The sequence below is a fragment of the Mesoplodon densirostris genome, chromosome 3, assembly GCF_025265405.1.
Source record: "Mesoplodon densirostris isolate mMesDen1 chromosome 3, mMesDen1 primary haplotype, whole genome shotgun sequence".
Taxonomy (NCBI): domain Eukaryota; kingdom Metazoa; phylum Chordata; class Mammalia; order Artiodactyla; family Ziphiidae; genus Mesoplodon; species Mesoplodon densirostris.
This window is the reverse complement of record NC_082663.1, coordinates 174,233,381-174,257,099: the sequence shown is the minus strand read 5'-3', so window position 1 is coordinate 174,257,099 and position 23,719 is coordinate 174,233,381. Positions and strand designations below refer to the sequence as shown.

Below are 23,719 nucleotides of genomic sequence, written 5' to 3'. Positions count from 1 at the left end.
ACAGCTTTCCCCCCTTGGTGTCCATATGTTTGTTCTCTACATCTGTGTCTCTGTTTCTACCTTGCAAACAGGTTCGTCTGTACCATTTTTCTAGATTCCACATATATGCGTTAATATGCAATATTTGTTTTTCTCTTTCTGACTTCACTCTGTGTGACAGTCTCTAAGGAAGGGACCTTAGATTTCTGATTCTGAGTTTAAACCAGGGGAAATAAGGGTTGTTTTACCCTAAAACATTTGGAAGTTATCTGCTGATGGAAAAGTTAAAGTGGCATTCAGTGTTTCCGGTGTTTATTAAGGAAGATCTCTTTGTGTAGGTCAGTGGTTCTCAAACTTAATTGTGTCTAAGAATCACAGGAAACTTACTAAACATGCAAAGCCCTCAGAAGTGTTTGTTACCACTTGTGAGGTGGTATCTTGTGAGACTTGTGAGGTGGCAGCCAGGACTCTACTTTAATGAGCATCCGCAGGTTTTTTGGGTTTTTTTAATTGAAGTATAGTTGGTTTACGTATTGTGTTAGTTTCAGGTATACAGCAAAATGTTTCAGTTATATTTTTTCTTGATTATATTCCATTATAGGTTATTACAAGATATTGAATATAATTTCCTGTGCTATACAGTAAATCCTTGTTGCTTATCTCCCAGATCATTTTGGTTCAGGTAGAACTGTGGCCACACTTCGGGAGACAGAGGGCGAGATGAACACAGATGACTAAGCTTCCAAAACAAGAAGTATTGATTAGCCTGTATAGTGACTCCATCCAGCATCAGAAGAGCTCAATAATAGGATATTTTCTTTTACCCTGATCTGTGCCCAAGGTCTAAAAAACTTAAAGAAAGAGTTTGGGGGCAGAATTTAAGCAGTACCAAAATAAGAAAATTTATTTCTGTTAAATTGAGTTTTGGGAGATGGGATTTTCTGAGTTAAGAAACGACGAAGTATTTCCAAGATCAGTCATCTTTCCTCAGAAGGGTAAGACTTAATGAGAGTCAGGTTCTGACTACAACTGAAATCTAGAGATTCTCCCTCCAAACTCCTAGTGGACTAGTAAAAATGACTTGTGGAAAGAGCAAGTGTGTCTATATCTGTAAAGCAAGTGATGTCTGATTTCAAAGAAAACAAAACTGAAGCTTTTGTTCCCTTTTTAATGATAAAGAATTCCCTTCAGAATAATTTGTAGGACTGGTGTCCCTAGCCCTTTCAGTTTGAGGTTTCCTTATCCCACCTAAATAGGACTGAAACAGAAAGTTTTGTTGCATATGCTTCCACTTTCCAGCCTTTTAGCAAGTGTGTAGCTTTTTTTAATCATCCTTTTTACCCAGATGTGATTGATCTCTGCTTAACTGTGCTTGACTTTAAGTTTGTGCCGTTTTATTTTGTAGCAGTTACTTTACAAAGCTGCAGGGGGAAGCAGATAGCTGCTGATAGAGTTACAGTATGGAAATTAACTTGCTGATGTGAACCTCTTGTTTTTCTCCCTGTTGTCTATTAAACACATGCTCACTGTAGAATTATTTAATTAACACATTATTGACCAGGGACATATTAATACGTTTCTGTTACCTGAATGTTATTGACCGGAGACGTATCAATATGTTTTTAGAGAATGATACAGTTAATTAATATCACCATGCTAAGTTGTTAGAGCTTAAGTTGATCAAGGGTTCATTACACAACTTTTGATTGCCGTTATCATTCACATTTTGCTCCGTTAGGTTTTTGTTCCAACCTTGTGTATATTATAAATGCAAGTTTATTACCATAAGATTTTCAGAAATGACGCATCGTGAAGTTTTGAATGAAGAAGAATTTTTCAGTCAATTTTATGCAGATATTTTCTCTGATTGTCCGAGCGACATATATACTAGCGTCTCAGAAGATGACAGTTCTTCAGAGTATAGTTCTGATTCAGACGATGTGAGTATTAGACCAGTAAAAAGAGAAAAAAACCTTAGTGATTGATTCTAACACGGAAAGTGAAAATGAAACTTACGGTGCTGGAGAATGCTCCTTTGCTTCTACAGAAGAGTGGATTGAAGACAACATTTCACAAAAATTAGAAGACTTTACAGGTGTGTCAGGTGTAACTGTTGAATATAATCACCCACAAAGTGTTAGTGAAATAACAAGTTTTGGTAATGACTTTTTCGAGTTGGTCGCTTCTCAAACTTGAATCACCAACAGAATGAAAAATCATATAAAAAGTATGATGAGGCCTTAAAATGGACTGATGTGACCAATAGTGACATGAAGAAGTTTCTTTTTTTTTTTTTTTTTTGCGGTACGCAGGCCTCTCACCGCCGTGGCCTCTCCCGCTGCGGAGCATAGGCTCCGGACGCACAGGCTCAGCGGCCATGGCTCACGGGCCCAGCCGCTCCGCGGCATGTGGGATCCTTCCGGACCGGGGCACAAACCCATGTCCCCTGCATCGGCAGACGGACTCTCAAACACTGCGCCACCAGGAAAGCCCGTGAAGAAGTTTCTTGAATTAATAATTTTGATGGGACAAATAAGAAAGTCACACTGGAAAGAATATTGGTCGACTGATCCCTTACATGAAACACCTATCTTTCCAAAGGTTATGACGAGAAGAAGGTTCGAACAAATAATGATGTTTCTTCACTTTAACGATAACTCGGAAACTCCACTTCCTGCAGACAGAATTTCAAAAGTTAAACCTCTTTTGGATTATTTTCTACCAAAGTTCCAGTCAATCTATGTACCCAAACAAGAGCTATCACTTGATGAGGCAATGAAAGTGGAGAGGATCATGCAGATTCAAAACCTATAATCCCAGAAAACTTACAAAATATGGAATTCTGGTCAGTATGGTTAAGGAAAGTGAAACTGGATATATATGCAACCTTTTACAACAGTGTGATTTACAACAGGGATTTACAACAGTGTGTCCACATCTGAAATATTGTTGAAAAATAAAACCAGAGTTTGTGGGGCTATAAGGGAGAATTGTGGTCTACCAAACCAATTAAAGGAGAAATCTAAAAACCTACAGAGGGGAGAAATGACATTCTTACGGAAGGGAGAAGTGATTCTTCTATGGAAAGACAAGAGGCTAGTCTACATGGTGACAGCTATTCATGACGCCTCCCTGGCATCTACAGAAAAGGAAGACTGGCCATCAGATAACTAAGCCCACTTGTATATCAGAGTATAATAGATATATGAAAGGAGTTGATCAGTCTGATCAATATCTGGCAAACTTCAGTATCTTCCAGAAAACTCGAAAATGGTATAAGAAAGTGGGTTTCTATTTGAGTAATTGCGGTTTATTCAGTGCGTTTAAGATTTATTATAGCTTTAATGCACAGAATAAAATGACTTACAAGCAATTTTTGTTAGCAGTAGCTAGGGAATGGGTAACTGACCATGCTGGTGAATGTAGTGGTAGTCCCGCGCCTAGTCCTTCTTGTGGCATTTCTAAAAGAGCCCCCCGCAAAGATCCACCTTGCTGACTATCAGGTAAAATAAAAGAACATATTCTAGAGGAAATAATACCCACAGGACTAAAAAGAAAAAAAAAATGCTGCCAGAAAGTGTAGAGTCTGCTCTTCCAGGGGAAAGTGCAGTGAAACCCAGTATATTTGTAATAGATGTTCTGTTCCCCTGCACAGAGGTGCCTGCTGTACTGCCTATCACACACTCTAACGAAATATTAGAATGCTTTAGTGAGACATGTACAAAGTTTCAAATAAAGTGCAAAAAAAGTTTGTTGATACTTACTCAAATGCGGCTGTTCAATGTTCATTTACATAACAAATTGCTGGCCACAGGCGTTAGTTTCTGCAAAAATCCCCCGGTCAGTAACGTGTTAAGAGAAGATTTTTTTAATGTAAAAAATTTTTTGCAAGTGCAAATTTTGATCATTTAATAATGAAATAATGATAGAAGGGATATACACTTTTAAGTTCCAAGTCAAGTGTGTTTATGTTGTGTCCACTGACCTAAAGTATAGGGAATATCCCTAGCCAGCCACTTCATTGAGTGGGTCTCTGGTGGAGAGTGGTTGTTTTATGATTGATAAGGGAATGGTTGAACACCTTCTGACATTTTTGCCAGGTTACGCCAGTATTTAAAGTTATATCAGTTGGAGTTCTCTAGGATTTTGAGTCACAGAAAGCCAATCCAACAACTGAGCTTAAAAAGGAATTCACCTGTTTTTTGCTAGTACTTATATGGGTTCACTTTTTACATTTAGGTCTGCAATCCACTTGGAGTTTATTCTTGTGTATGGTGTGACATAGCAATCTAATTTTATCTTTTTACAAATGACTACCAACTTCTCCCAGCACTGTTTTTAAAAGTCCATCTTTGCCTCAGTGATCTAGTTAAATTTTAGTATCAACTAAGACCAAGTTTGTATCCTTTCCGAAACGCTTACCTTCTTCCTGTTTGTCAGATAATCATTTAAAACCTAACTTAGTTTATAGTGGCATTATTTGTCAAAACAGAGAACCTCATTTAGACTCAGACTGGGGCACCAGAGATTTGTGTGGTAATAAAATTTCAAAATAACTGGAGAATTGGTTAGTATAGAAGTAAGAAGCATGCTGTTGAGATGGTTTTCTGCAATATATTTCAACTCTTTCATCTTTAAGAAAGTACTGTTCCCCATGTCATATGAATTTCTTTTTTTTTTTCCTTTAAAAATAAATTATTAGTTTTGGCTCACAAAACATAGGGAAGACTAACACACGGGCTATGCCTGTGACCCCTTGGGCTGTACTTCCCTTCCATAAACACCTTTTAGAACCCCAGACTCATGCTGCCAAAGCATTCTCACATCCTAACAGCTGCAGAGTATAGTATCCGACCACGTGGGAAGCTTAAACAGACTCCCTGTAAGCGATGCGGGGGTCCCTTCCAATTAGGTCTTCCAGCTCACTTTTGCCAGTATTAGGACAGCGCTGGTTGTACCAGCTGCCCATGTCCTAAAAGTCTCATGAATGAACAGGTCACAGGCAAATTACGCCTGCACAGCCCTTATAACTTTTTAAAAGTTTTTTAAAAGGCCTTTCTTTAACAGCAGTGGCTAAGGCCCCTTCACTATATCCAGTCTTCTAAGCCCCAGGCTGCCTGTGGCACCTGGATGGCAGCCCCTGGGGGTCCCCCACATCCTAGGGTGGCGATGGAGGAAGGGCAGGCCAGGCCAAGCATGAAGAGTAAACAGTCATTTTTTATTGGGCTCAGACTAGGAATCCATGGGTCTTGAGCACCTCTGTGAATTTGTCAGTTTTCTTCTCTCTGTTCTTTTCGGCCTGCTTCCGTAGCCTCGTGAGCTGTTTCTTTTTCTGGTAATGGATCGTGGCCTTCTCCTTTCTCTTCTCCCCCAGGGCGGCTGTTACTGCCTGGTACTTCCAGCCAACCTCATGAGCCAGGCGCCCTAGGTAGGCAAACTTCCGCGTGGGCTTGAGGCGCACAACCTTGAGGCCAGCGGGAACCACCAGCCGCTTTTTCATGTCATAGGGTGGCGGGATCCCTTCAAACATCTTGAGGCGGTCCAGAGCGGGCTGGCCTCGCTTGGTCTTGTGGGGCAGCATGCCTCGCACTGTCCGCCCGAAGATGCGGCTGGGGGCTCAGAAGTGGTAGGGGCCGCGGGAGGGGTTGGTGTTCATGCACTTGCGGAGGAAGGCCAGGTACTTCCACTTGTTTCTGTAGAGATTGCCAGAAATGTTGATGCCCTCACAGCGCCCAACCACCACCTTTTGACCCAGAAGCACCTGCTCGGCCACGATGGTCGCCAGGTGGCCCAGGAGATGGCCTCGGCCATCAAGCAGCAGGACCTGCCCCTTCGCCACCTTCACCAGCCGCCTGGGAAAACATGTGAATTTCTTTTACCCAATGAAGCAAGAAAATAATTTCCTGGAAAACAGAATAAAATAAAAGATCCCGAGCATCCCTGTATTTGTAAAGGCAAAGAATAAGTTTTAAACACTTGCAGATTGAATTCATCCCTCTGCAAGGAATCCATTTTGCTAACTCAGTGGAAAATGGCCTTGGATTAACTATAGAAGAAAAACCCAAGACCTGTGGTGCAAGTCCCTGATTCAGTGAGGTAGAGGTTTATTTTTAACATAAACATCTACCCCAGAATGACTAAACATCAGATCTCTAGGACTTGATGACATGTTCTAGAGCAGTGTCATCTTCTTTTCAAGTGCCCTAATTCTTGGTAGCAAGGGAATTTAAAGTCATTTTTTCTTTAGGACAGTGAAACATATAAGCTCTGTGCTTATTACCTTTTTGCAGCAGTTTCTGTGTCTTGCTCAGTTACTTCCTCCTGCGAACAATTCTTTATTTCCATACCTGTGGAAGACAATATAGTCTTGTGGTTAAAAGCATAAAAGGTTAGACAGATCTGTCCTAGCTCCATCATTTAACTTGATGTAAAGTGGGATAATAATAGTACCTGTCTCACAAAGTTGTTGTAAGGATTAAATGACTAGCACATAAAAGCACTCAGAAAGTGTTAGTTGTAGCTAAGTCAGAATTCAATGGTGAGTGTAGACTGCAAAATGCTTAGGGGTCTGGAACCTCTAAGATCTCTTAAGAGTCATTTTTGGACACATTTCCCCCAAGGTGGCAGTCATAAATGAATATTACAAATTTTTAGAATTATGCTAACCTCAGTCAATAATCCATAAATTATCCTTCAAGTTAATTTATGAAGAACAAATTGAGTGTTTGCCTGGGGATATGAGCTTGGGGTGAGAGACAGGGTATTACAGATTTGGAAGAGGCACATGGGAAGTTTCTGAGGTTCTGGCAATTTGTCCTCTTTGTGTATTTTGTAACTGCCATTAAGTGCATATACATTTATATGTTATATTTTCTTGAGTTATTGACTCGTTTATCATCATGAAATGTTCCTTTTTTGTCTCTAGCAATATCTCTCTTTTTAAAAACTATTTTGTCTCATACTTCTATAGGCATTGCTATAGAGTAAATGTTTTAATCCTCCCAAAGTTTACATCTTAAAAACTAACTCCCAATGTGATGGTATTAAGAGATGGAGCCTTTGGGACATTATTAGGTCATGAGGGTAGAGCACGCATAAATGGGATTAGTGCCCTAATAAGAGATCAAAGAGAGCTCCTTTGACCATTCTGCCATGTGAGGCTATGGTGAGAATACCCCTATGATCCAGGAAGCAGGCCTTCACCAGACAGTGAATCTGCCAGTCCCTTGATCTTAGACTTCCAGCCTCCAGAATGTTTGTTGGTTATAAGCCACCAATCTTTGGTACTTTTGTTGATAGCAGCCCAAACTGACTAAGACAGCCACTCTTTCTTTTATGGTTAACTGTTTGCATGATATATTTTTTACATCCTTTTATTTTCACCCTATTTGTGTCTTTGAATCTAAAGTGTGTCTTATAGATAGCATATGGTTGGATCTTCTTGATTCCAGTCTGACAGTCTCTGCTGTTTGGTTAGAGTGTTTAGTCCATTCACATTGTGCTATTGACATGGTTATATTTATATCAGCCATTTTGTCTTCTGCATGTCTCTTGTCTTTTTTATTCCTGTTTCTTTCACTGCCTTCTTTTGTGTTAATTTTTTTAGTGTATCATTTTAATACTTCTGATTTTTTAACCATCTGTTTCTTAGCCAAAGTTTCCTAGTGGTTGCTCTATGGTTTACATTACGCATCTTATTACAGTCTACTTTAATGCTACGTAATTCCAATAAAAAATAGAAACTTTGCTTCAGTATAGCTCCATTTCCTCCCCCCTCCTTTGTGCTACCATCATCATATATCAATATATTTTGTAAACCCAACCATATAGTGTTATAATTACTATCTTATAAATCTTTCTGCCTTTTAAAGAAATTAAAAGAAGAAAGAAAACAACATATTTATAGAGCCTTTGATGTATTTACCATTTCTAATGATCTTCATTTCTTCATGAAAATTTATCATCTTTCAGTCCAAGGGACTTCTTTAGTATGTCTTGTAAGGCAGGTATGGTAGCAGCAAATTCTCTCTGTCTTTATCTGTGAATGTCTTTATTTTGCTTTGGTTTTGAGGTATGGTCTTGCTAAATATCTAATTGTTGATTGACAGTCTTTTTTCTTTTACCATTTTGAATGTGTTGTTACACTGCCTCTGGCCTTCTTTGTTTTCGGTAAGAAATCAGGTATTAATAGTTTTGCTGTTCGCCTATACCTGATAAGTTGTTTTTAATTTCATTGTGTTCAGATTTTCTCTGTCGTTGAATAATTTGACTCTGGTGTCTCTCGATACAGATCTACATACTTGGGGTTTGCTGAGCTTCTTGGATCTTTAGATAACATTTTTCATCACTGGTTTTGAGATTTTCAGTCATTGTTTTTCAAATATCTGTTCTGTCTCTCTTCTTCTGGGACTCTTATCACATATATTATGAAGGGTCTCTTCGTTTTTTTCCATCTTTTTTTCTGCCTTTAGTTCTTCACATTGGATGTCTGTTGCTCTAACTTCAAGTTTACTTATTTCTCATGCCAGTTCAAATCTGTTGAGCCCATCTGTGAATTTTTTATTTCAGTTATTGAACTTTTTGTCTTTGTTTTCTTGTTCTGTTTTTTAAAAATAATTTCTGTCCCTTTTTCATGATTCTCTTTTTTAATCATTGTCATCATGCTCATTTAAGTCTTTAAACACATTCCTTTTAGTTTTTTTTTTTTTATAATTATACTTTCTTTTTTTTTAAAATTTATTTTTGCTGTGTTGGGTCTTCGTTTCTGTGCGAGGGCTTTCTCTAGTTGTGGCAAGCGGGGGCCACTCTTCATCGCGGTGCGCGGGCCTCTCACTATCGCGGCCTCTCTTGTTGCGGAGCACAGACTCCAGACGCGCAGGCTCAGTAGCTGTGGCTCACGGGCCCAGTTGCTCCGTGGCATGTGGGATCCTCCCAGACCAGGGCTCGAACCCGTGTCCCCTGCATTAGCAGGCAGATTCTCAACCACTGCGCCACCAGGGAAGCCCTCCTTTTAGTTTTTCAACAAATTGTTTATAGCTGCTTTTTTTTAACATCAGCATCTTAATTTTTAAAAATTTTTATGGAGTTTAGTTGATTTACAATGTTGTGTTAGTTTCAGGTGTACAGCAAAGTGAATCGGTTATTTATATATATATATAATATATATATATATATCCATTCTTTTTCAGATTCCTTTCCCATATAGGTCACCACAGAATATTGAGTAGAGTACCCTGTGCTATACAGTCAGTCCTTATTAGTTACCTATTTTATATATAGTAGTGTGTATATTGTTAATCCCAAACTCCTAATTTATCCCGTCCTATCCCCTTTTTCCCTTTGGTAACCATAAGTTTGTTTTCTATGTCTATGAGTCTGTTTCTGTTTTGTAAATAAGTTCATTTGTATCATTTTTTATTAGATTTCACATATAAGTGATATCATATGATACTTGTCTTTCTCTGACTTACTTCACTTAGTATGGCTATCTGTATGTCTTCTTTGGAGAAATGTCTATTTATATATTCCACCTTTTTTTTTTTTTTTTTTTTTTTTGCGGTATGCGGGCCTCTCACTGCTGTGGCCTCTCCCGTTGCAGAGCACAGGCTCTGGACGCACAGGCTCAGCGGCCATGGCTCACGGGCCCAGCCGCTCCGCGGCATGTGGGATCTTCCCGGACCGGGACACGAACCCGTGTCCCCTGCATCGGCAGGCGGACTCTCAACCACTGTGCCACCAGGGAAGCCCCTCCACCCATTTTTTGATTGGGTTGTTTGGGGGTTTTTTTGACAGTGAGCTGCATAAGTTGTTTGTATATTTTGGAGATAAATCCCTTGTTGGTCACATTGATTGCAAATATTTCCTCCCATTCTGTGGGTTGTCTTTTCATTTTGTTTATGGTTTCCTTCTGTGCAAAAGCTTTTGAGTTTCATTAGGTCCCATTTCTTTATTTTTGTTTTTATTTTCATTCCTCTAGGAGGTGGATCAAAAAAGATCTTGCTGTGATTTGTGTCAGAGTGTTCTGCCTGTGTTTTCTTCTAAGAGTTTTATAGTGTCTGGCCTTATATTTAGGTCTTTAATCCATTTTGTGTATGGTGTTAGGGAGTGTCCTAATTTCATTCTTTTACATGTAGATGTCCAGCTTTCCCAGCACCACTTACTGAAGAGACTATCTTTTCTCCATTGTGTATTCTTACCTCCTTTGTCATAGATTAGGTGACCATAGGTGCATGGGTTTATCTCTGGGCTTTCTTTTGTGTTCTATTGATATATATTTCTGTTTTTGTGCCAGTCATACTGTTTTGATGACTGTAGCTTTGTAGTATAGTCGGTGGTATCAGTTGTAACTTCTCCTTTTTCATTTCTAATTTTTTTATATATATTTAAGGTAATTATTGATATGTACATTTGTATTGCCATATTTCCGTTTTCTTAATTGTTTTTGATTTTTGCAGATCTTTTTGTTTTTGTAGGCCTCTTGTGATTTGATGACTATCTTTAGTGTTGTGTTTGGGTTGCTTTTTCTTTTTTGTGTGTGTATCGGTAGTTTTTTGGTTTGCAGTTCCCATGAGGTTTTGATATAGCAGTCTATATACATAAAAGATTGTTTTAAGTTGTTGGGCTCTTATTTTCAAATGCAGTTCCCATTTTCTGCATTTGTACTCTCATCTTCTCATGGTTGCTGGTTTTGATATCCTATTTGTGTGTGGATGATTTCCTGCTGTTACTATTTGTTTACCTTTACCAGTGAGCTTTCCCATTTGTGATTTTCTTGTTTCTAGTTATGGCCATTTTTTGTTGTTTTTTATCCCCCTACGTAGAGAAGTTTCTTTAGCATTTGCTGTAAAGCCGGATTGGTGGTGCTAAATTCTCTTAGCTTCTGCTTGTCTCTAAAGATTTTGATATCTCTGTCAAATCTGAATGAGAGCCTTGCTGGGTATTCTTTTTATTATCATTATTACTTTTAAATTTATATTTATTTATTTTTGGCTGCATCAGGTCTTAGCTGTGGCACACGGGATCTTTCGTTGTGGCACACGGGCTTCTCTCTAGTTGTTCGTGGGCTCCAGAGCACATGGGCTCTCTAGTTGTGGCATGCTGGCATGTGGGCTCTTAGTTCCCCGACCAGGGATTGAACCAGTGTCCCCTGCATTGCAAGACAGGTTCTTAACCACTGCACCACCAGGGAAGTCCCTGGGTAGAGTATTCTTTTTATACACATCAGTGTATACATGTCAGTCCCAGTTGCCCAGTCATCACACCACCATCCCCACCCACCCGTGGCTTTTCCCCCTTGGTGTCCATACGTTTGTTCTCTACATCTGTATCTCAACTTCTGCCCTGCAAACTGGTTCATCTGTACCATTTTTCTAGGTTCCACATACATGCATTAATATACAATATTTGTTTTTCTCTTTCTGACTTACTTCACTCTGTATGACACTCTCTAGATCCATCTATGTCTCTACAAATGACCCAATTTCTCTCCTTTTTATGGCTGAGTAATATTCCAGTGTATACAATGAGGTGATACCTCATTGTAGTATTGATTTGCATTTCTCTAATAATCAGTGGTGTTGAGCAGCTTTTCATGTGCTTCTTGCCATCTGTATGTCTTCTTTGGAGAAATGTCTATTTAGGTCTTCTGCCAACTTTTGGATTGGGTTGTTTGTGTTTTTAATATTGAGCTACATGAGCTGTTTATATATTTTGGAGATTAATCTTTTGTCCGTTGATTCGTTTGTAAATATTTTCTCCCATTCTGAGGTTTGTCTTTTGGTCTTGTTTATGGTTTCCTTTGCTGTGCAAAAGCTTTTAAGTTTCATTAGGTCCCCTTTGTTTATTTTTGTTTCCATTACTCTAGGAAGTGGATCAAAAAAGATCTTGCTGTGATTTATGTCAAAGAGTGTTCTTCCTATGTTTTCCTCTAAGAGTTTTATAGTGTCCGGTCTTACATTTAGGTCTCTAATCCATTTTGAGTTTATTTTTGTGTATGGTGTTAGGGAGTATTCTAATTTCATTCTTTTACATGTAGCTGTCCAGTTTTCCCAGCACCACTTTTTGAAGAGACTGTCTTTTCTCCATTGTATATCCTTGCCTCCTTTGTCATAGATTAGTTGACCATAAGTGTGTGGGTTTATCTCTGAGCTTTCTATATTGTTCCATTGATCTATGTTTCTTTTTCTGTGCCAGTACTATACTGTCTTGATTACTGTAGCTTTGTAGTATAGTCTGAAGTCAGGGAGTCTGATTCCTCCAGCTGCGTTTTTTTCCCTCAAGACTGCTTTGGCTATTCGGGGTCTTTTGTGTCTCCATACAAATTTTAAGATTTTTTGTTCTAGTTCTGTAAAAAATGCTGTTGGTAATTTGATGGGGATTGCATTTAATCTGTAGATTGCTTTGGGTAATATAGTCATTTTCACAATATTGATTCTTCCAATCCAAGAACATAGTATATCTCTCCATCTATTGGTATCATCTTTAATTTCTTTCATCAGTGTCTTATAGTTTTCTGCATACAGGTCTTTTGTCTCCCTAGGTAGGTTTATTCCTAGGTATTTTATTCTTTTTGTTGCAATGGTAAATGGGAGTGTTTCCTTCATTTCTCTTTCAGATTTTTCATCATTAGTGTATAGGAAGCAAGAGATTTCTGTGCATTAATTTTGTATCCTGCAACTTTACCAAATTCACTGATTAGCTCTAGTACTTTTCTGGTGGCATCTTTAGGATTCTCTATGTATAGTATCATGTCATCTGCAAACAGTGACAGTTTTACTTCTTCTTTTCCAATTTGTATTCCTTTTATTTCTTTTTCTTCTCTGATTGCCGTGGCTAGGACTTCCAAAACTATGTTGAATAATAGTGGTGAGAGTGGACATCCTTGTCTTGTTCCTGATCTTAGAGGAAATCCTTTCAGTTTTTCACCATTGAGAATGATGTTTGCTGTGGGTTTGTCATATATGGCCTTTATTATGTTGAGGTAGGTTCCCTCTATGCCCACTTTCTGCAAAGTTTTTATCATAAATGGGTGTTGAATTTTGTCAAAAGCCTTTTCTGCATCTATTGAGATGGTCATATGGTTTTTATTCTTCAGTTGGTTAATATGGTGTATCACACTGATTGATTTCTGTATATTGAAGAATTCTTGGATCCCTGGGGTAAATCCCACGTGATCATAGTGTATGATCCTTTTAATGTGTTGTTGGATTATGTTTGCTAATATTTTGTTGAGGATTTTTGCATCTATATTCATCAGTGATATTGGTCTATAATTTTCTTTTTTTGTAGTATCTTTGTCTGGTTTTGGTATCGGGGTGATGGTGGCCTCATAGAATGAGTTTTGGAGTGTTCCTTCCTCTGCAATTTTTTGGAAGAGTTTGAGAAGGATGGATGTTAGCTCTTCTCTAAATGTTTGATAGAATTCACCTGTGAAGCCATCTGGTCCTGGACTTTTGTTTGTTGCAAGATTTTTAATCACAGTTTCCATTTCGTTATTTGTGATTGGTCTGTTCATATTTTCTATTTCTTCCTGGTTCAGTCTTGGAAGGTGATACCTTTCTACGAATTTGTCCATTTCTTCCAGGTTGTCCATTTTATTGGCATAGAGTGCTTGTAGTAATCTCTTAGGATGCTTTGTATTTCTGCGGTGTCTGTTGTAACTTCTCCTTTTTCATCTGATTTTATTGATTGGAGTTCTCTCCCTCTTTTTCTTGATGAGTCTGGCTAATGGTTTATCAATTTTGTTTATCTTCTCAAAGAACCAGCTTTTAGTTTTACTGATCTTTGCTATTGTTTTCTTTGTTTCTATTTCACTTATTTCTGCTCTGATGTTTATGATTTCTTTCCTTCTGCTAACTTTGGGTTTTGTTTATTCTTCTTTCTCTAGTTCCTTTAGGTGTAAGGTTAGGTTGTTTATTTGAGATTTTTCTTGTTTCTTGAGGTAAGCTTTTATTGCTATAAACTTCCCTCTTCAAACTGCTTTTGCTGCATCCCATAGGTTTGGATTGTCGTGTTTTCATTGCCATTTGTCTCTAGGTATTTTTTGATTTCCTCTTTGATTTCTTCAGTGATCTCTTGGTTATTTAGTAACGTATTGTTTAGTCTCCATGTGTTTGTGTTTTTTACGTTTTTTTCCCCGTAATTCATTTCTAATCTCATAGCGTTGTGGTCAGAAAAGAAGCTTGATATGATTTCAATTTTCTTAAATTTACTGAGGCATGATTTGTGACCCAAGATGTGGTCTATCCTGGAGAATGTTCCGTGCACACTTGAGAAGGAAGTGTAATCTGCTGTTTTTGGATGGAATGTCCTATAAATATCAATTAACTCTATCTGGTCTATTGTGTCATTTAAAGCTTGTGTTTCCTTATTTATTTTCATTTTGGATGATCTGTCCATTGGTGTAAGTGAGGTGTTAAGGTGTTGATTGCCTCTTTTACAGCTGTTAGCAGTTGCCTTATGTATTGAGGTGCTCCTGTGTTGGATGCATATATAATTGTTATATCTTCTTCTTGGATTGATCCCTTGATCACTGTATAGTGTCCTACCTTGTCTCTTGTAACATTCTTTATTTTAAAGTCTATTTTATCTGATATGAGTATTGCTACTCCAGCTTTCTTTTGATTTCCATTTGCATGGAATATCTTTTTCCATCCACTCACTTTCAGTCTGTATGTGTCCCTAGGTCTGAAGTGGGTCTCTTGTAGACAGCATATATATGGGTCTTGTTTTTGTATCCATTCAGCAAGCCTTTGTCTTTTGGTTGGAGCATTTAATCCATTCACGTTTAAGGTAATTATCGATATGTATGTTCCTATTACCCTTTCCTTAATTTGGGGGGGGGGGGTTGTTTTTGTAGGTCCTTTTCTTCTCTTGTGTTTCTCACTTAGAGAAGTTCCTTTAGCATTTGTTGTAGAGCTGGTTTGGTGGTGCTGAATTCTCTTAGCTTTTGCTTGTCTGTAAAGCTTTTGATTTCTCCATCGAATCTGAATGAGATCCTTGCCGGGTAGAATAATCTTGGCTGTAGGTTTTTCCCTTTCATCACTTTAAGTATATCATGCCACTCCCTTCTGGCTTGTGGAGTTTCTGCTGAGAAATCAGCTGTTAACCTTATGGGAGTTCCATTGTATGTTATTTGTCGTTTTTCCCTTGCTGCTTTCAATAATTTTTCTTTGTCTTTAATTTTTGCCAATTTGATAACTGTGTTTTCTGGTGTGTTTCTCCTTGGGTTTATCCTGTGTGGAACTCTTTGTGCTTCCTGGACTTGGGTGGCTATTTCCTTTCTCATGTTCGGGAAGTTTTCTACTATAATCTCTTCAAATATCTTCTCTGGTCCTTTCTCTCTGTCTTCTCCTACTGGTCCTTCTCCCCTGTAATGTGAATGTTGTTGCATTTACTGTTGTCCCAGAGGTCTCTTAGGCTGTCTTCATTTCTTTTCATTCTTTTTTCTTTATTCTGTTCCGCAGCATTGAATTCTACCATTCTGTCTTCCAGGTCACTTATCTGTTCTTCTGCCTTAGTTTTCTGCTATTGATTCCTTCTAGTGTAGTTTTCATTTCAGTTATTGTATTGTTCATCTCTGTTTTTTGCTCTTCGGTTCTTCTAGTTCCTTGTTAAACATTTCTTGTAGATTCTTGGTCTGTGCCTCCATTTTTTTTTCTGAGATTTCGGATCATCTTCACTATCATTACTCTGATTTCCTTTTCAGGTAGATTGCCTATCTCCTCTTCATTTAGTTGTTCTTGTGGGTTTTTATCTTGTTCCTTTGCCTGAAACATATTCGTCTGTCATGTCATTTTGTCTGACCTTCTGTGTTTGTGGTCTTGTTTCCACAGGGTGCAGGATAGTAGTTCCTCTTGCTTCTGGTGACTGCGCCCTGGTGGGTGAAGCTGGATCTTGTCCCTCTTGGTCAGGGCCGTGTGAAGGGGTGTGTTTTGAGGTGGCTTCGAGCAGCCTGTCTGCTGATGGGTGGGACTGTGTTCCTATCCTGCTGCTTGTTTGGTCTGAGGCATCCCAGCACTGGAACCTGCAGGCTATTGGGTGGGGCTGCCAATCAATATTCCTTGCTTTGTGCTGGGTCCCAGCGCATGTGAGACCTTGTGTGCACCCTCCAAGAGCTCCTGGCCCTGTGGAGCTCCTGCGCTCAAGCCCCACTGGCGTTCAATGCCAAATGCCCTGGGGTTCTTCCTCCTGGTGCCAGACCCTCAGACTGTCTTAGAGGGCTATTTTTATGTAGGAGCATCCCTGTGTAGCCTGTGTGGGTTTAATATTTTTAGGTGCAAGGGCTTTTTTTTGTATGAATGTCTGCCACCTCTTTCCTCAGTGTATGCTGGCTGTTATCCCCTTGATAGGAGGTGTGACTGATGTTGTGGTGACCAGAGCCTGCACTGGATATTGAGCAGGGCCTCCCCTTGGCTCTGTGGTTGTCACTGCCCCGTCAGGGGCAGGGTCTGCTAGCCAGTTATTGGAGTAGAAGCCCCCAGATCCATTTCTGAGGTGCGTTTCTGATCTGTGGTGCAAGATAGGCAGGATTGGAGCGCTCCCACTGGGAGAGAAGCCACTGAGTATTCCTCCTCTGGAGCTGTTCACCCGTGAGTGTGCTCTGCTGTGTCACCCTTCACCAGTTGTGTGCACTCACAAAATTACACTGTTGGCACTGCTCTCGGCCCCGCCTTAACTGTGGGTATGCTGGCAATTGGCTCTGGTGTCTGTGAGGCATTGTTTTCACCAGGACACCCGCAGAGATCCCCTGAAGTCAGGTCGTAGGACTGCAGTTATCGTGCACCTGGACCCACTGTGGGAGCTATGGAAGCAGCTCAGACTCTGGCCTGGCCCGACCCCTTGTGTGTATGTGCCCACAAAGCCCATGGCTGCTAAAGCTAGACCTGGCTCAGCTGCAGGAGCCCTCGTCTGTTTGGATGTTCTGCAGGCACTGAATTTACAAAGCTGGCAGCGGGGGTGTAAATCCGTGGTTCACACAGCCGTGAGGAGAGATTTCAGCTCTTCTTTCTTAGTTGCAAGGCCTCTGGGGTCCAGCTGTGGTTTCAGCCCCACCTCTGCGTTTGGGCTACCCACCCACCTGCGTCTGCTCCTGAGGCTGCCCTGGGGCACATGAGCCTGCCCAGGCGGGACGGGGCCAAGGTAGCAACCAGGGCAGCAAGTCCACCCAAGTGGGAGCCCCTCCTAGTGCCTGTGGAGGCAGGGGCCGGTGCATGGGGAAAGGCTGCAGTGGCAGCCCCACCCTTCATGCACCACTCAGCCATGGAGCTGCATATCTGTGGCGGCCCAGGTTTCTTCCACGAACATTCTGGGTTGCGGAGCTCCTCACTCCCATCCCTCAGGCTGTCTCTTCGCAGCCAACAGCAGTCCTCTACCTGGGTCTGCTCTGCAGACCCCAGGTTCCAGCCCCCAGCCCCCATCTGCACCAGCAGACACACGTCTCAGGCTGGGGAGCTCAGGGTTGTGGCAGGCGCCATCTGTGTGGGTCTCACTCTGTCCTGCCTGCCACAGACGGGGTGCTGGGCTCTACCTCCGAGCCCCCAAAGCTCCCCTTCTGTCCCAGCTGACCTCCCCACTGGGGAGGGGGCTTCCCCGGATGATCTGTATATACTCGTGTTTCTGTTGACTGCTTTTTTCCCCCTGATTGTGGGTCAAACTTTCTTGTCTCTTTGCATGTCTTACAATTTTTTGTTTTGTTGAATCTGGGCATTTTAAGTAATATTGTAGCAACTCTAAAGTCTGACCTTCCCCTACCTCCCCAATTATTTTTGTTGTTACTATTTTGCCTGTCTGCTTATTTGTTTAGTAATTTACCTGGGCCTAGCTGTGTGATTCATTTCCTCTGGGATGTGTGGCCACTGATGATGGCTCTGCTCAGTTGGTTTTTGGTTTTGTTCCTGTTTTTATTTTTAAGTCTGGCTTTCTTGAGGTTGCTTCTGTTTCCACACAGTTTAGTGGCCATGCAGTACTGGTCAGAGATGATGTTCAAACACATCAAATCGCTATGGCTTCCACCTGCAGTCATTGGATCTATGTGTGGATTTAGAAGTGTGTTCCAAGTTCAGATAGTTTTCAGGTCTGCCCCATTGGACCCTCTTGCATTTCCTCAGCACATGTGCACAGGCTTCTAATAGAACAAGGATGCATGAATAGTTTCAGCCCTCTCAAGTGTGCACACCAACTCCAGTCAGCCAGGATATTTGAAGAGCTTGTCAAGTGCCTCTATGACCGTCTCTTTGTATCCTCCTGTTACATTTGTCTGACCCATGGGTCCCTTGTTTGCCCAACCAGGACCGCTACCACAGATTAGTAGAACCCCTGGGCTTCCCTGTTTGCTTGCCACTCAGATTGCAACACCACTGGGCATGGATTATTTCACCTTCTTTGAATCAAGTCAGTCCTCCAGCAGTGAAACTGCTGGTTATTCACAACCTACCTTGCGGTGTTAGAATTACGACATTGAATGATGGGAGAAAAAGGGGAGCAGTCTCTAGCAAGTATGCCACAGATTTTCATGGTTATTTCCTAAATGAGTTTTTCCTGAAATAAGTGTTATTCACTTTGTTGTTAATCCTGTAATCAATTTCCAGGACACTGAAATGTTTTTTTATCTTTCTGTCCAGTTTTGTAGTTGCTTTTGGGTTAGAGGGTTTGGAAACCTCCTCATTTAGACACATCAGAAGTCCCACCTAGGGACTTCCCTGGTGGCACAGTGATTAAGAATCTGCCTGCCAATGCAGGGGACACGGGTTCGATCCCTGGTCCGCGAAGATCCAGAGCAACTAAGCCCATGCACCACAACTACTGAGCCTGTGCTCCACAACTACTGAAGCCCACGTGCCTAGAGCCCGTGCTCCGCAACAAGAGAAGCCACTCCAGTGAGGAGCCTGTGCACCGCAACAAAGAGTAGCCCCGGTTCGCCACAACTAGAGAAAAGCCACACACAGCTACGAAGACCCAACACAAGCAAAAAATTTTTTAAATTAAAAAAAAAAAAAGCTTGTCTTTAAAAAAATAAAAGTCCCACCTAGTATTGAGTTTTAAACTGTTTAAACATTTTACACATTCAAATGTTAAAATTAAATCAGAAAGTATAAGGAAAATTAAGCATAAATGTATTACAAGCAGGAACAAATTAATGTAACTATATCAAATTGATTACATGTTAACATAACTATATCGAATTGATTACATAGAGAAGATAATTCCAATAACTTTGGACATAATATTCTGGCTATATACCCTTAGTAGAATGTATCCTAAAGTCGGAAAGAACTGCAATGAAATCTTGAACTTTACATAGTAGGTTATAGGTAGTGATAGTCATATAGTAATTTTGAACCTTTTTGTTTATTGTAGGATAGAGCAAATGAGTAAATATATTGCTGTTACTGGGAACTAGAGTTTTCACTGTGGGAGTTGGTGTGGTATTCACTTACTTGAATACATAATAGAAGATTTCACTTGTATGTATTCTCTGACTCCTGGGATTTTTATTTTATTTAAGATGTATTTTCATGGGTATCTTCATTGAGAGGGCCTAAAAGCAGTGACTCCCTAGTAACACCTAGATCTTGGTTTCTAAATGCCATTCCCCACTAAAAGAATCCAGGACTCCTTGGAGAAATGGCTGATTCCAGGTATGGGGAAGGCAGGGTACAAAGTATTGCACCTGGGATATAATGTACACCTGCAGCAAAGTTCACCCTTGGGGGATAGATCCAAGCAAAGGTTTACGCAGATCCTAGAAGTGGGCTAAGAAAACTTAGGTAAGAAATCTGGAGCATGGTCTAAAGGAGCCCCACAGGAGGAAGGGTGCGGTCAGAAGAGGACCTTGACGGGCCCCTCTTGCTCAGGCCTAAGGAATGTACAGTGTTCTTCAACCCATGAAACCATCTGAGCATTTTATAACATTCCAGACGTTTGCAGTGCTTTTTAAAATTCTCTTATTTATTTATTTATTTATTTGGCTGCATTGGGTCCTTGTTGCTGCATGCCAACTTTCTCTAGTTGGGGCGAGCGGGGGCTACTCTTTGTTGTGGTGCACGGGCTTCTCATTGCAGTGGCTTCTCTTGTTGAGGAGAATGGGTTCTAGGTGCACAGGCTTCCATAGTTGTGGCTCGTGGACTCTAGCACAGGCTCAGTAGTTGTGGCACACAAGGTTAGTTGCTCCGCGGCATGTGGGATCTTCCCGGACCAGGGCTCCAACCCGTGTCCCCTGCATTGGCAGGCGGATTCTTAACCACTGTGCCACCAGGGAAGTCCTCCTGTAATTTTTAAAAATAACCTGTGAGGTAGAATTGAGTTGCCCAGTTAGAGGCATTATGTACAGTCTACATTCAAAGGAAGATCATGTGGGGAAGGAAGTAAAAGGTAGTCCTGGGGAGGAGATATGGTTGTGCTAGACTTTGAAAACAGGAAAATATGGTTTGGGCAGCTGGAAGGGAAATCTAGAAGAAAAACAGGGGCATTCCAAGGTGGGTAGGTAAGCAAAAGAATGGAGTGAAGAATAAGAGAGCCAGCTGTCTAGAAGAGAGGACTTGTGTAGTAATGGGAGATTAGGTTGAGTAGGTTGGAATAGAAGTTTGTTGCAAAGAATAAAAGATTTCTGAATCTTCTTTTTTTTTTTTTTAACCTGTAAAATAGGTAGATACCTCCATGCCCATCTCTCAGAATTGTCTTGGGAAGCAGGTGAGCTGAGCCAGTGTATGTGGCAGCAGATGTTAAGCAATGAAGTGCTATACTGGTATAAGTTCTAGTGAACTCTGAGTGCCAGGCTGAAAAGTTTGCAGTTGTGGTAATAACTGTTGAAATAAACTCCATTCGTCAAGGGCGTTGTCTTTTTGAGGTTTTCCTTGGCAGTTCCTGTGATGATTTCCAGCGCAAGGTAAAGTCACTATTTCTCCCTGAGTTTTTAGTGATGGGGAGGACTACTGAGTTAAGAGCCCTGTAAGAATTGTCCCCATTCTTATGGAAATACAATTCCAGAACAGATGTTACCCTGTGGGGTCTCTGCAATGTGTTAAAAGGCATTGTGGAGGCATGTGTGAGGGCTCCTGACCACGTTAGACGAGAACCTGGAAGATTTGCACCCAGTCATGCAGCAGGATACCAGTACTACCAGTTCACTTATGTGTGAATACTGCTGGCACTTAGCATGCTAAGTAAGACTTATACACGATGAAATCTGTCCTTGGATTCCAAAGCATGACACAGTGTGCGTGCCATCCTTTGGAAAAAAGAGTATGTTCCGGCAGCAGAATAAATCCTAGTCTTTGTACTGGGATCAAGTTAGTCTCCTGGCACAGCTGGGAGATAGTGCAGCTTTCTCTTCAAAGTGCTATTTTTAGCTGTTGCCAAGGAGATATTCAGCATGATATTGATACTTGAATTACTCCTCAATTTACACAATCTGTGGAAGCAGCAGCTCTTTTTCCAGGGTTTACTGCTTAATGGATCACTGAGTTGTGATTTATCAGACCACAGAATAAAATTCCTTCCTTAGAATAATTGGCCTCTGAAGTACGCTCTGGAGCTCACCTCTTGGCCAGTTCAACTTTCAGGCCTAGTTATAAAGACACCGTGAGCTTTTCTCGGGCTGCCTGCTCAGGCTGGCCCCTATCAGTAATTCCTTCTGGGTGTACCTTGGATCTAGGCTTTTCTCATTGAAATGTTAATGTTCTAAATTTACCAAATAATGATTAAACTCTTAAAACACACACTCACACACACACACACACACATGCACGCATGCAGGCACGCACGCATGCACGCACGCGCTCACGTGAGCTTCACAAGAGCCTGATCTGGCAGTCTGAAAGACTCATCTGTGTTCATAGAACATTCCTGATAAGTTGACACTGGAGAACAGATGATAGACCAGAAAGTAGCTCGAAATTATAGTTAAAATAGATTGAAATTGTTAATGTATGGACATTAAACTCTAATAACTTGATGAGTTGCCCTTCTCTAAAGAATTTTTTTGATATAACTGTTTTTTAAAAAATATATTCCAGACCTTTAAGACCTGTGATGCATTTATTCATATGATCTTATAATTTCTTCTTTTAACTTATTAACATGTCACCTTGCATTAATATATTTTCTAATGTGAAAACAACTTTTCATTTCATTGTTACAACTTTATTAGCCAGTGATACATGGGTGTGTGTGTGGTTTTGAGTGAATTTAAAATTGATCGAATGAATTCCCTAATATTTATAGGGTTTTGATTTTACCCTAATTGAAGTTGTTTTAGAATTAAAAAATTTTTTTTAGTTTTTCTTAAACCCCTTCACCCATTCTCCCACACCCACCCCACCCCCCCGGCCCCAACCTATGAGCCTGGTGTTTTTTGTTTTGTTTTGTTTAGATTCCACATATAAGAGAGATCATATGGTGCTTGTTTTTCTCTGACTGATTTATTTCATTTAGCATAATGCCCTCTAGGTTCATCCATGTTGTCGCAAATGGGAAGAGTTCATTCTCTTTTATGGCTAAATAATATTCCGTTGTATGTATGTGTGTGTGTGTGTGTGTGTGTGTGTGTGTGTGTAACACCACAGTTTCTTTATCCATTCATCCATTGACGGCCACTTAGGTTGTTTCCATATTTTGGTTATTGTAAACAACACTGCAGTGAACATGGGGGTGCAGATATCTTTTTGAGTTAGTATTTTCATTTTCTTCAAATAAATACCCAGAAGTGGAATTGCTGGATCATATGGTAGTTCTATTTTTAAGTTTTTAAGGAACGTCCATACTGTTTTCCATAGTGGCTGTACCAATTTACATTCCCACCAGCAGTGCACAAGGGATTTCTTTTCTCCACAGTCTTGCCAACGCTTGTTATTTCTTGTCTTTTTGATAATAGCCATTCTTTTTTTTTTTTTTTTTTTTTTTTTTTTTTTTTTTTTTTTTTTGCGGTACGCGGGCCTCTTACTGTTGTGGCCTCTCCCGTTGCGGAGCACAGGCTCTGGATGCGCAGACTCCTGTGTCCCCTGCATTGGCAGGCGGACTCTCAACCACTGCGCCACCAGGGAAGCCGGATAATAGCCATTCTAACAGGTGTGAAGTGATATCTCATTGTGGTTTTGATTTGCATTTCCTTGCTGATTAATGATGTTGAACGTCTTTTCATGTACCTGTTTGCCATGTATGTCTTCTTTGGAAAAATGTCCGTTCAGATCTTCACCCACTTTTTAATAAGATTGTTTGAGGTTTTTTTGCTGTTAAGTTGTATGAGTTCTTTATGTATTTTAGATATTAATGCCTTATCAGGTATATGATTTGTAAATATTTTCTTCCATTCATTTTGTTGATGGTTTCCTTTGCTGTCCAGAAGCTGTTTAGTTTGATGCAGTCCCACTTGTTTATTTTTGCTTTTGTTGCCTTTGCTTTTGGTGTCAGATTCAGAAAATCATTACCAAGACCTATGTCAAGGAGCTTAGTGCCTTAGTTTTCTTCTAAGAGTATTATGGTTTCAGGTCTTACGTTCAAGTCTTTAATCCATTTTGAATTAATTTTTGTGTCTAGTATAACATAATGGTTCATTTTCATTCTTTTGCATGTGGTTGTCCAGTTTTCCCAGCACCACTTATCGAAGAGACTGTCCTTTCCTCATTGTATATTCTTGGCTCCTTTATTGTAAATTAATTGACCATGTGTGTGGGTTTATTTCTGGGCTCTCTGTTCTGTTTCATTGATCAATGTGTCTGTTTTTATGCCAATACCATACTATTCT

General features: G+C 40.3%; 2 protein-coding genes across 3 annotated transcripts in view; one reads left to right on the top strand and one right to left on the bottom strand.

The window, feature by feature from the left end:
* Positions 1 to 23,719, top strand: part of TTC1 (tetratricopeptide repeat domain 1) — a 55,745-nt gene that overhangs the window by 8,583 nt on the left and 23,443 nt on the right. The window lies entirely within an intron of this gene.
* LOC132485870 (large ribosomal subunit protein uL13-like) lies at positions 5,207 to 17,396 on the bottom strand. The gene is given in 3 exon segments (XM_060092470.1): positions 5,207 to 5,831; positions 6,260 to 6,326; positions 17,057 to 17,396. Coding segments are annotated over 3 exon segments (1,032 nt in total).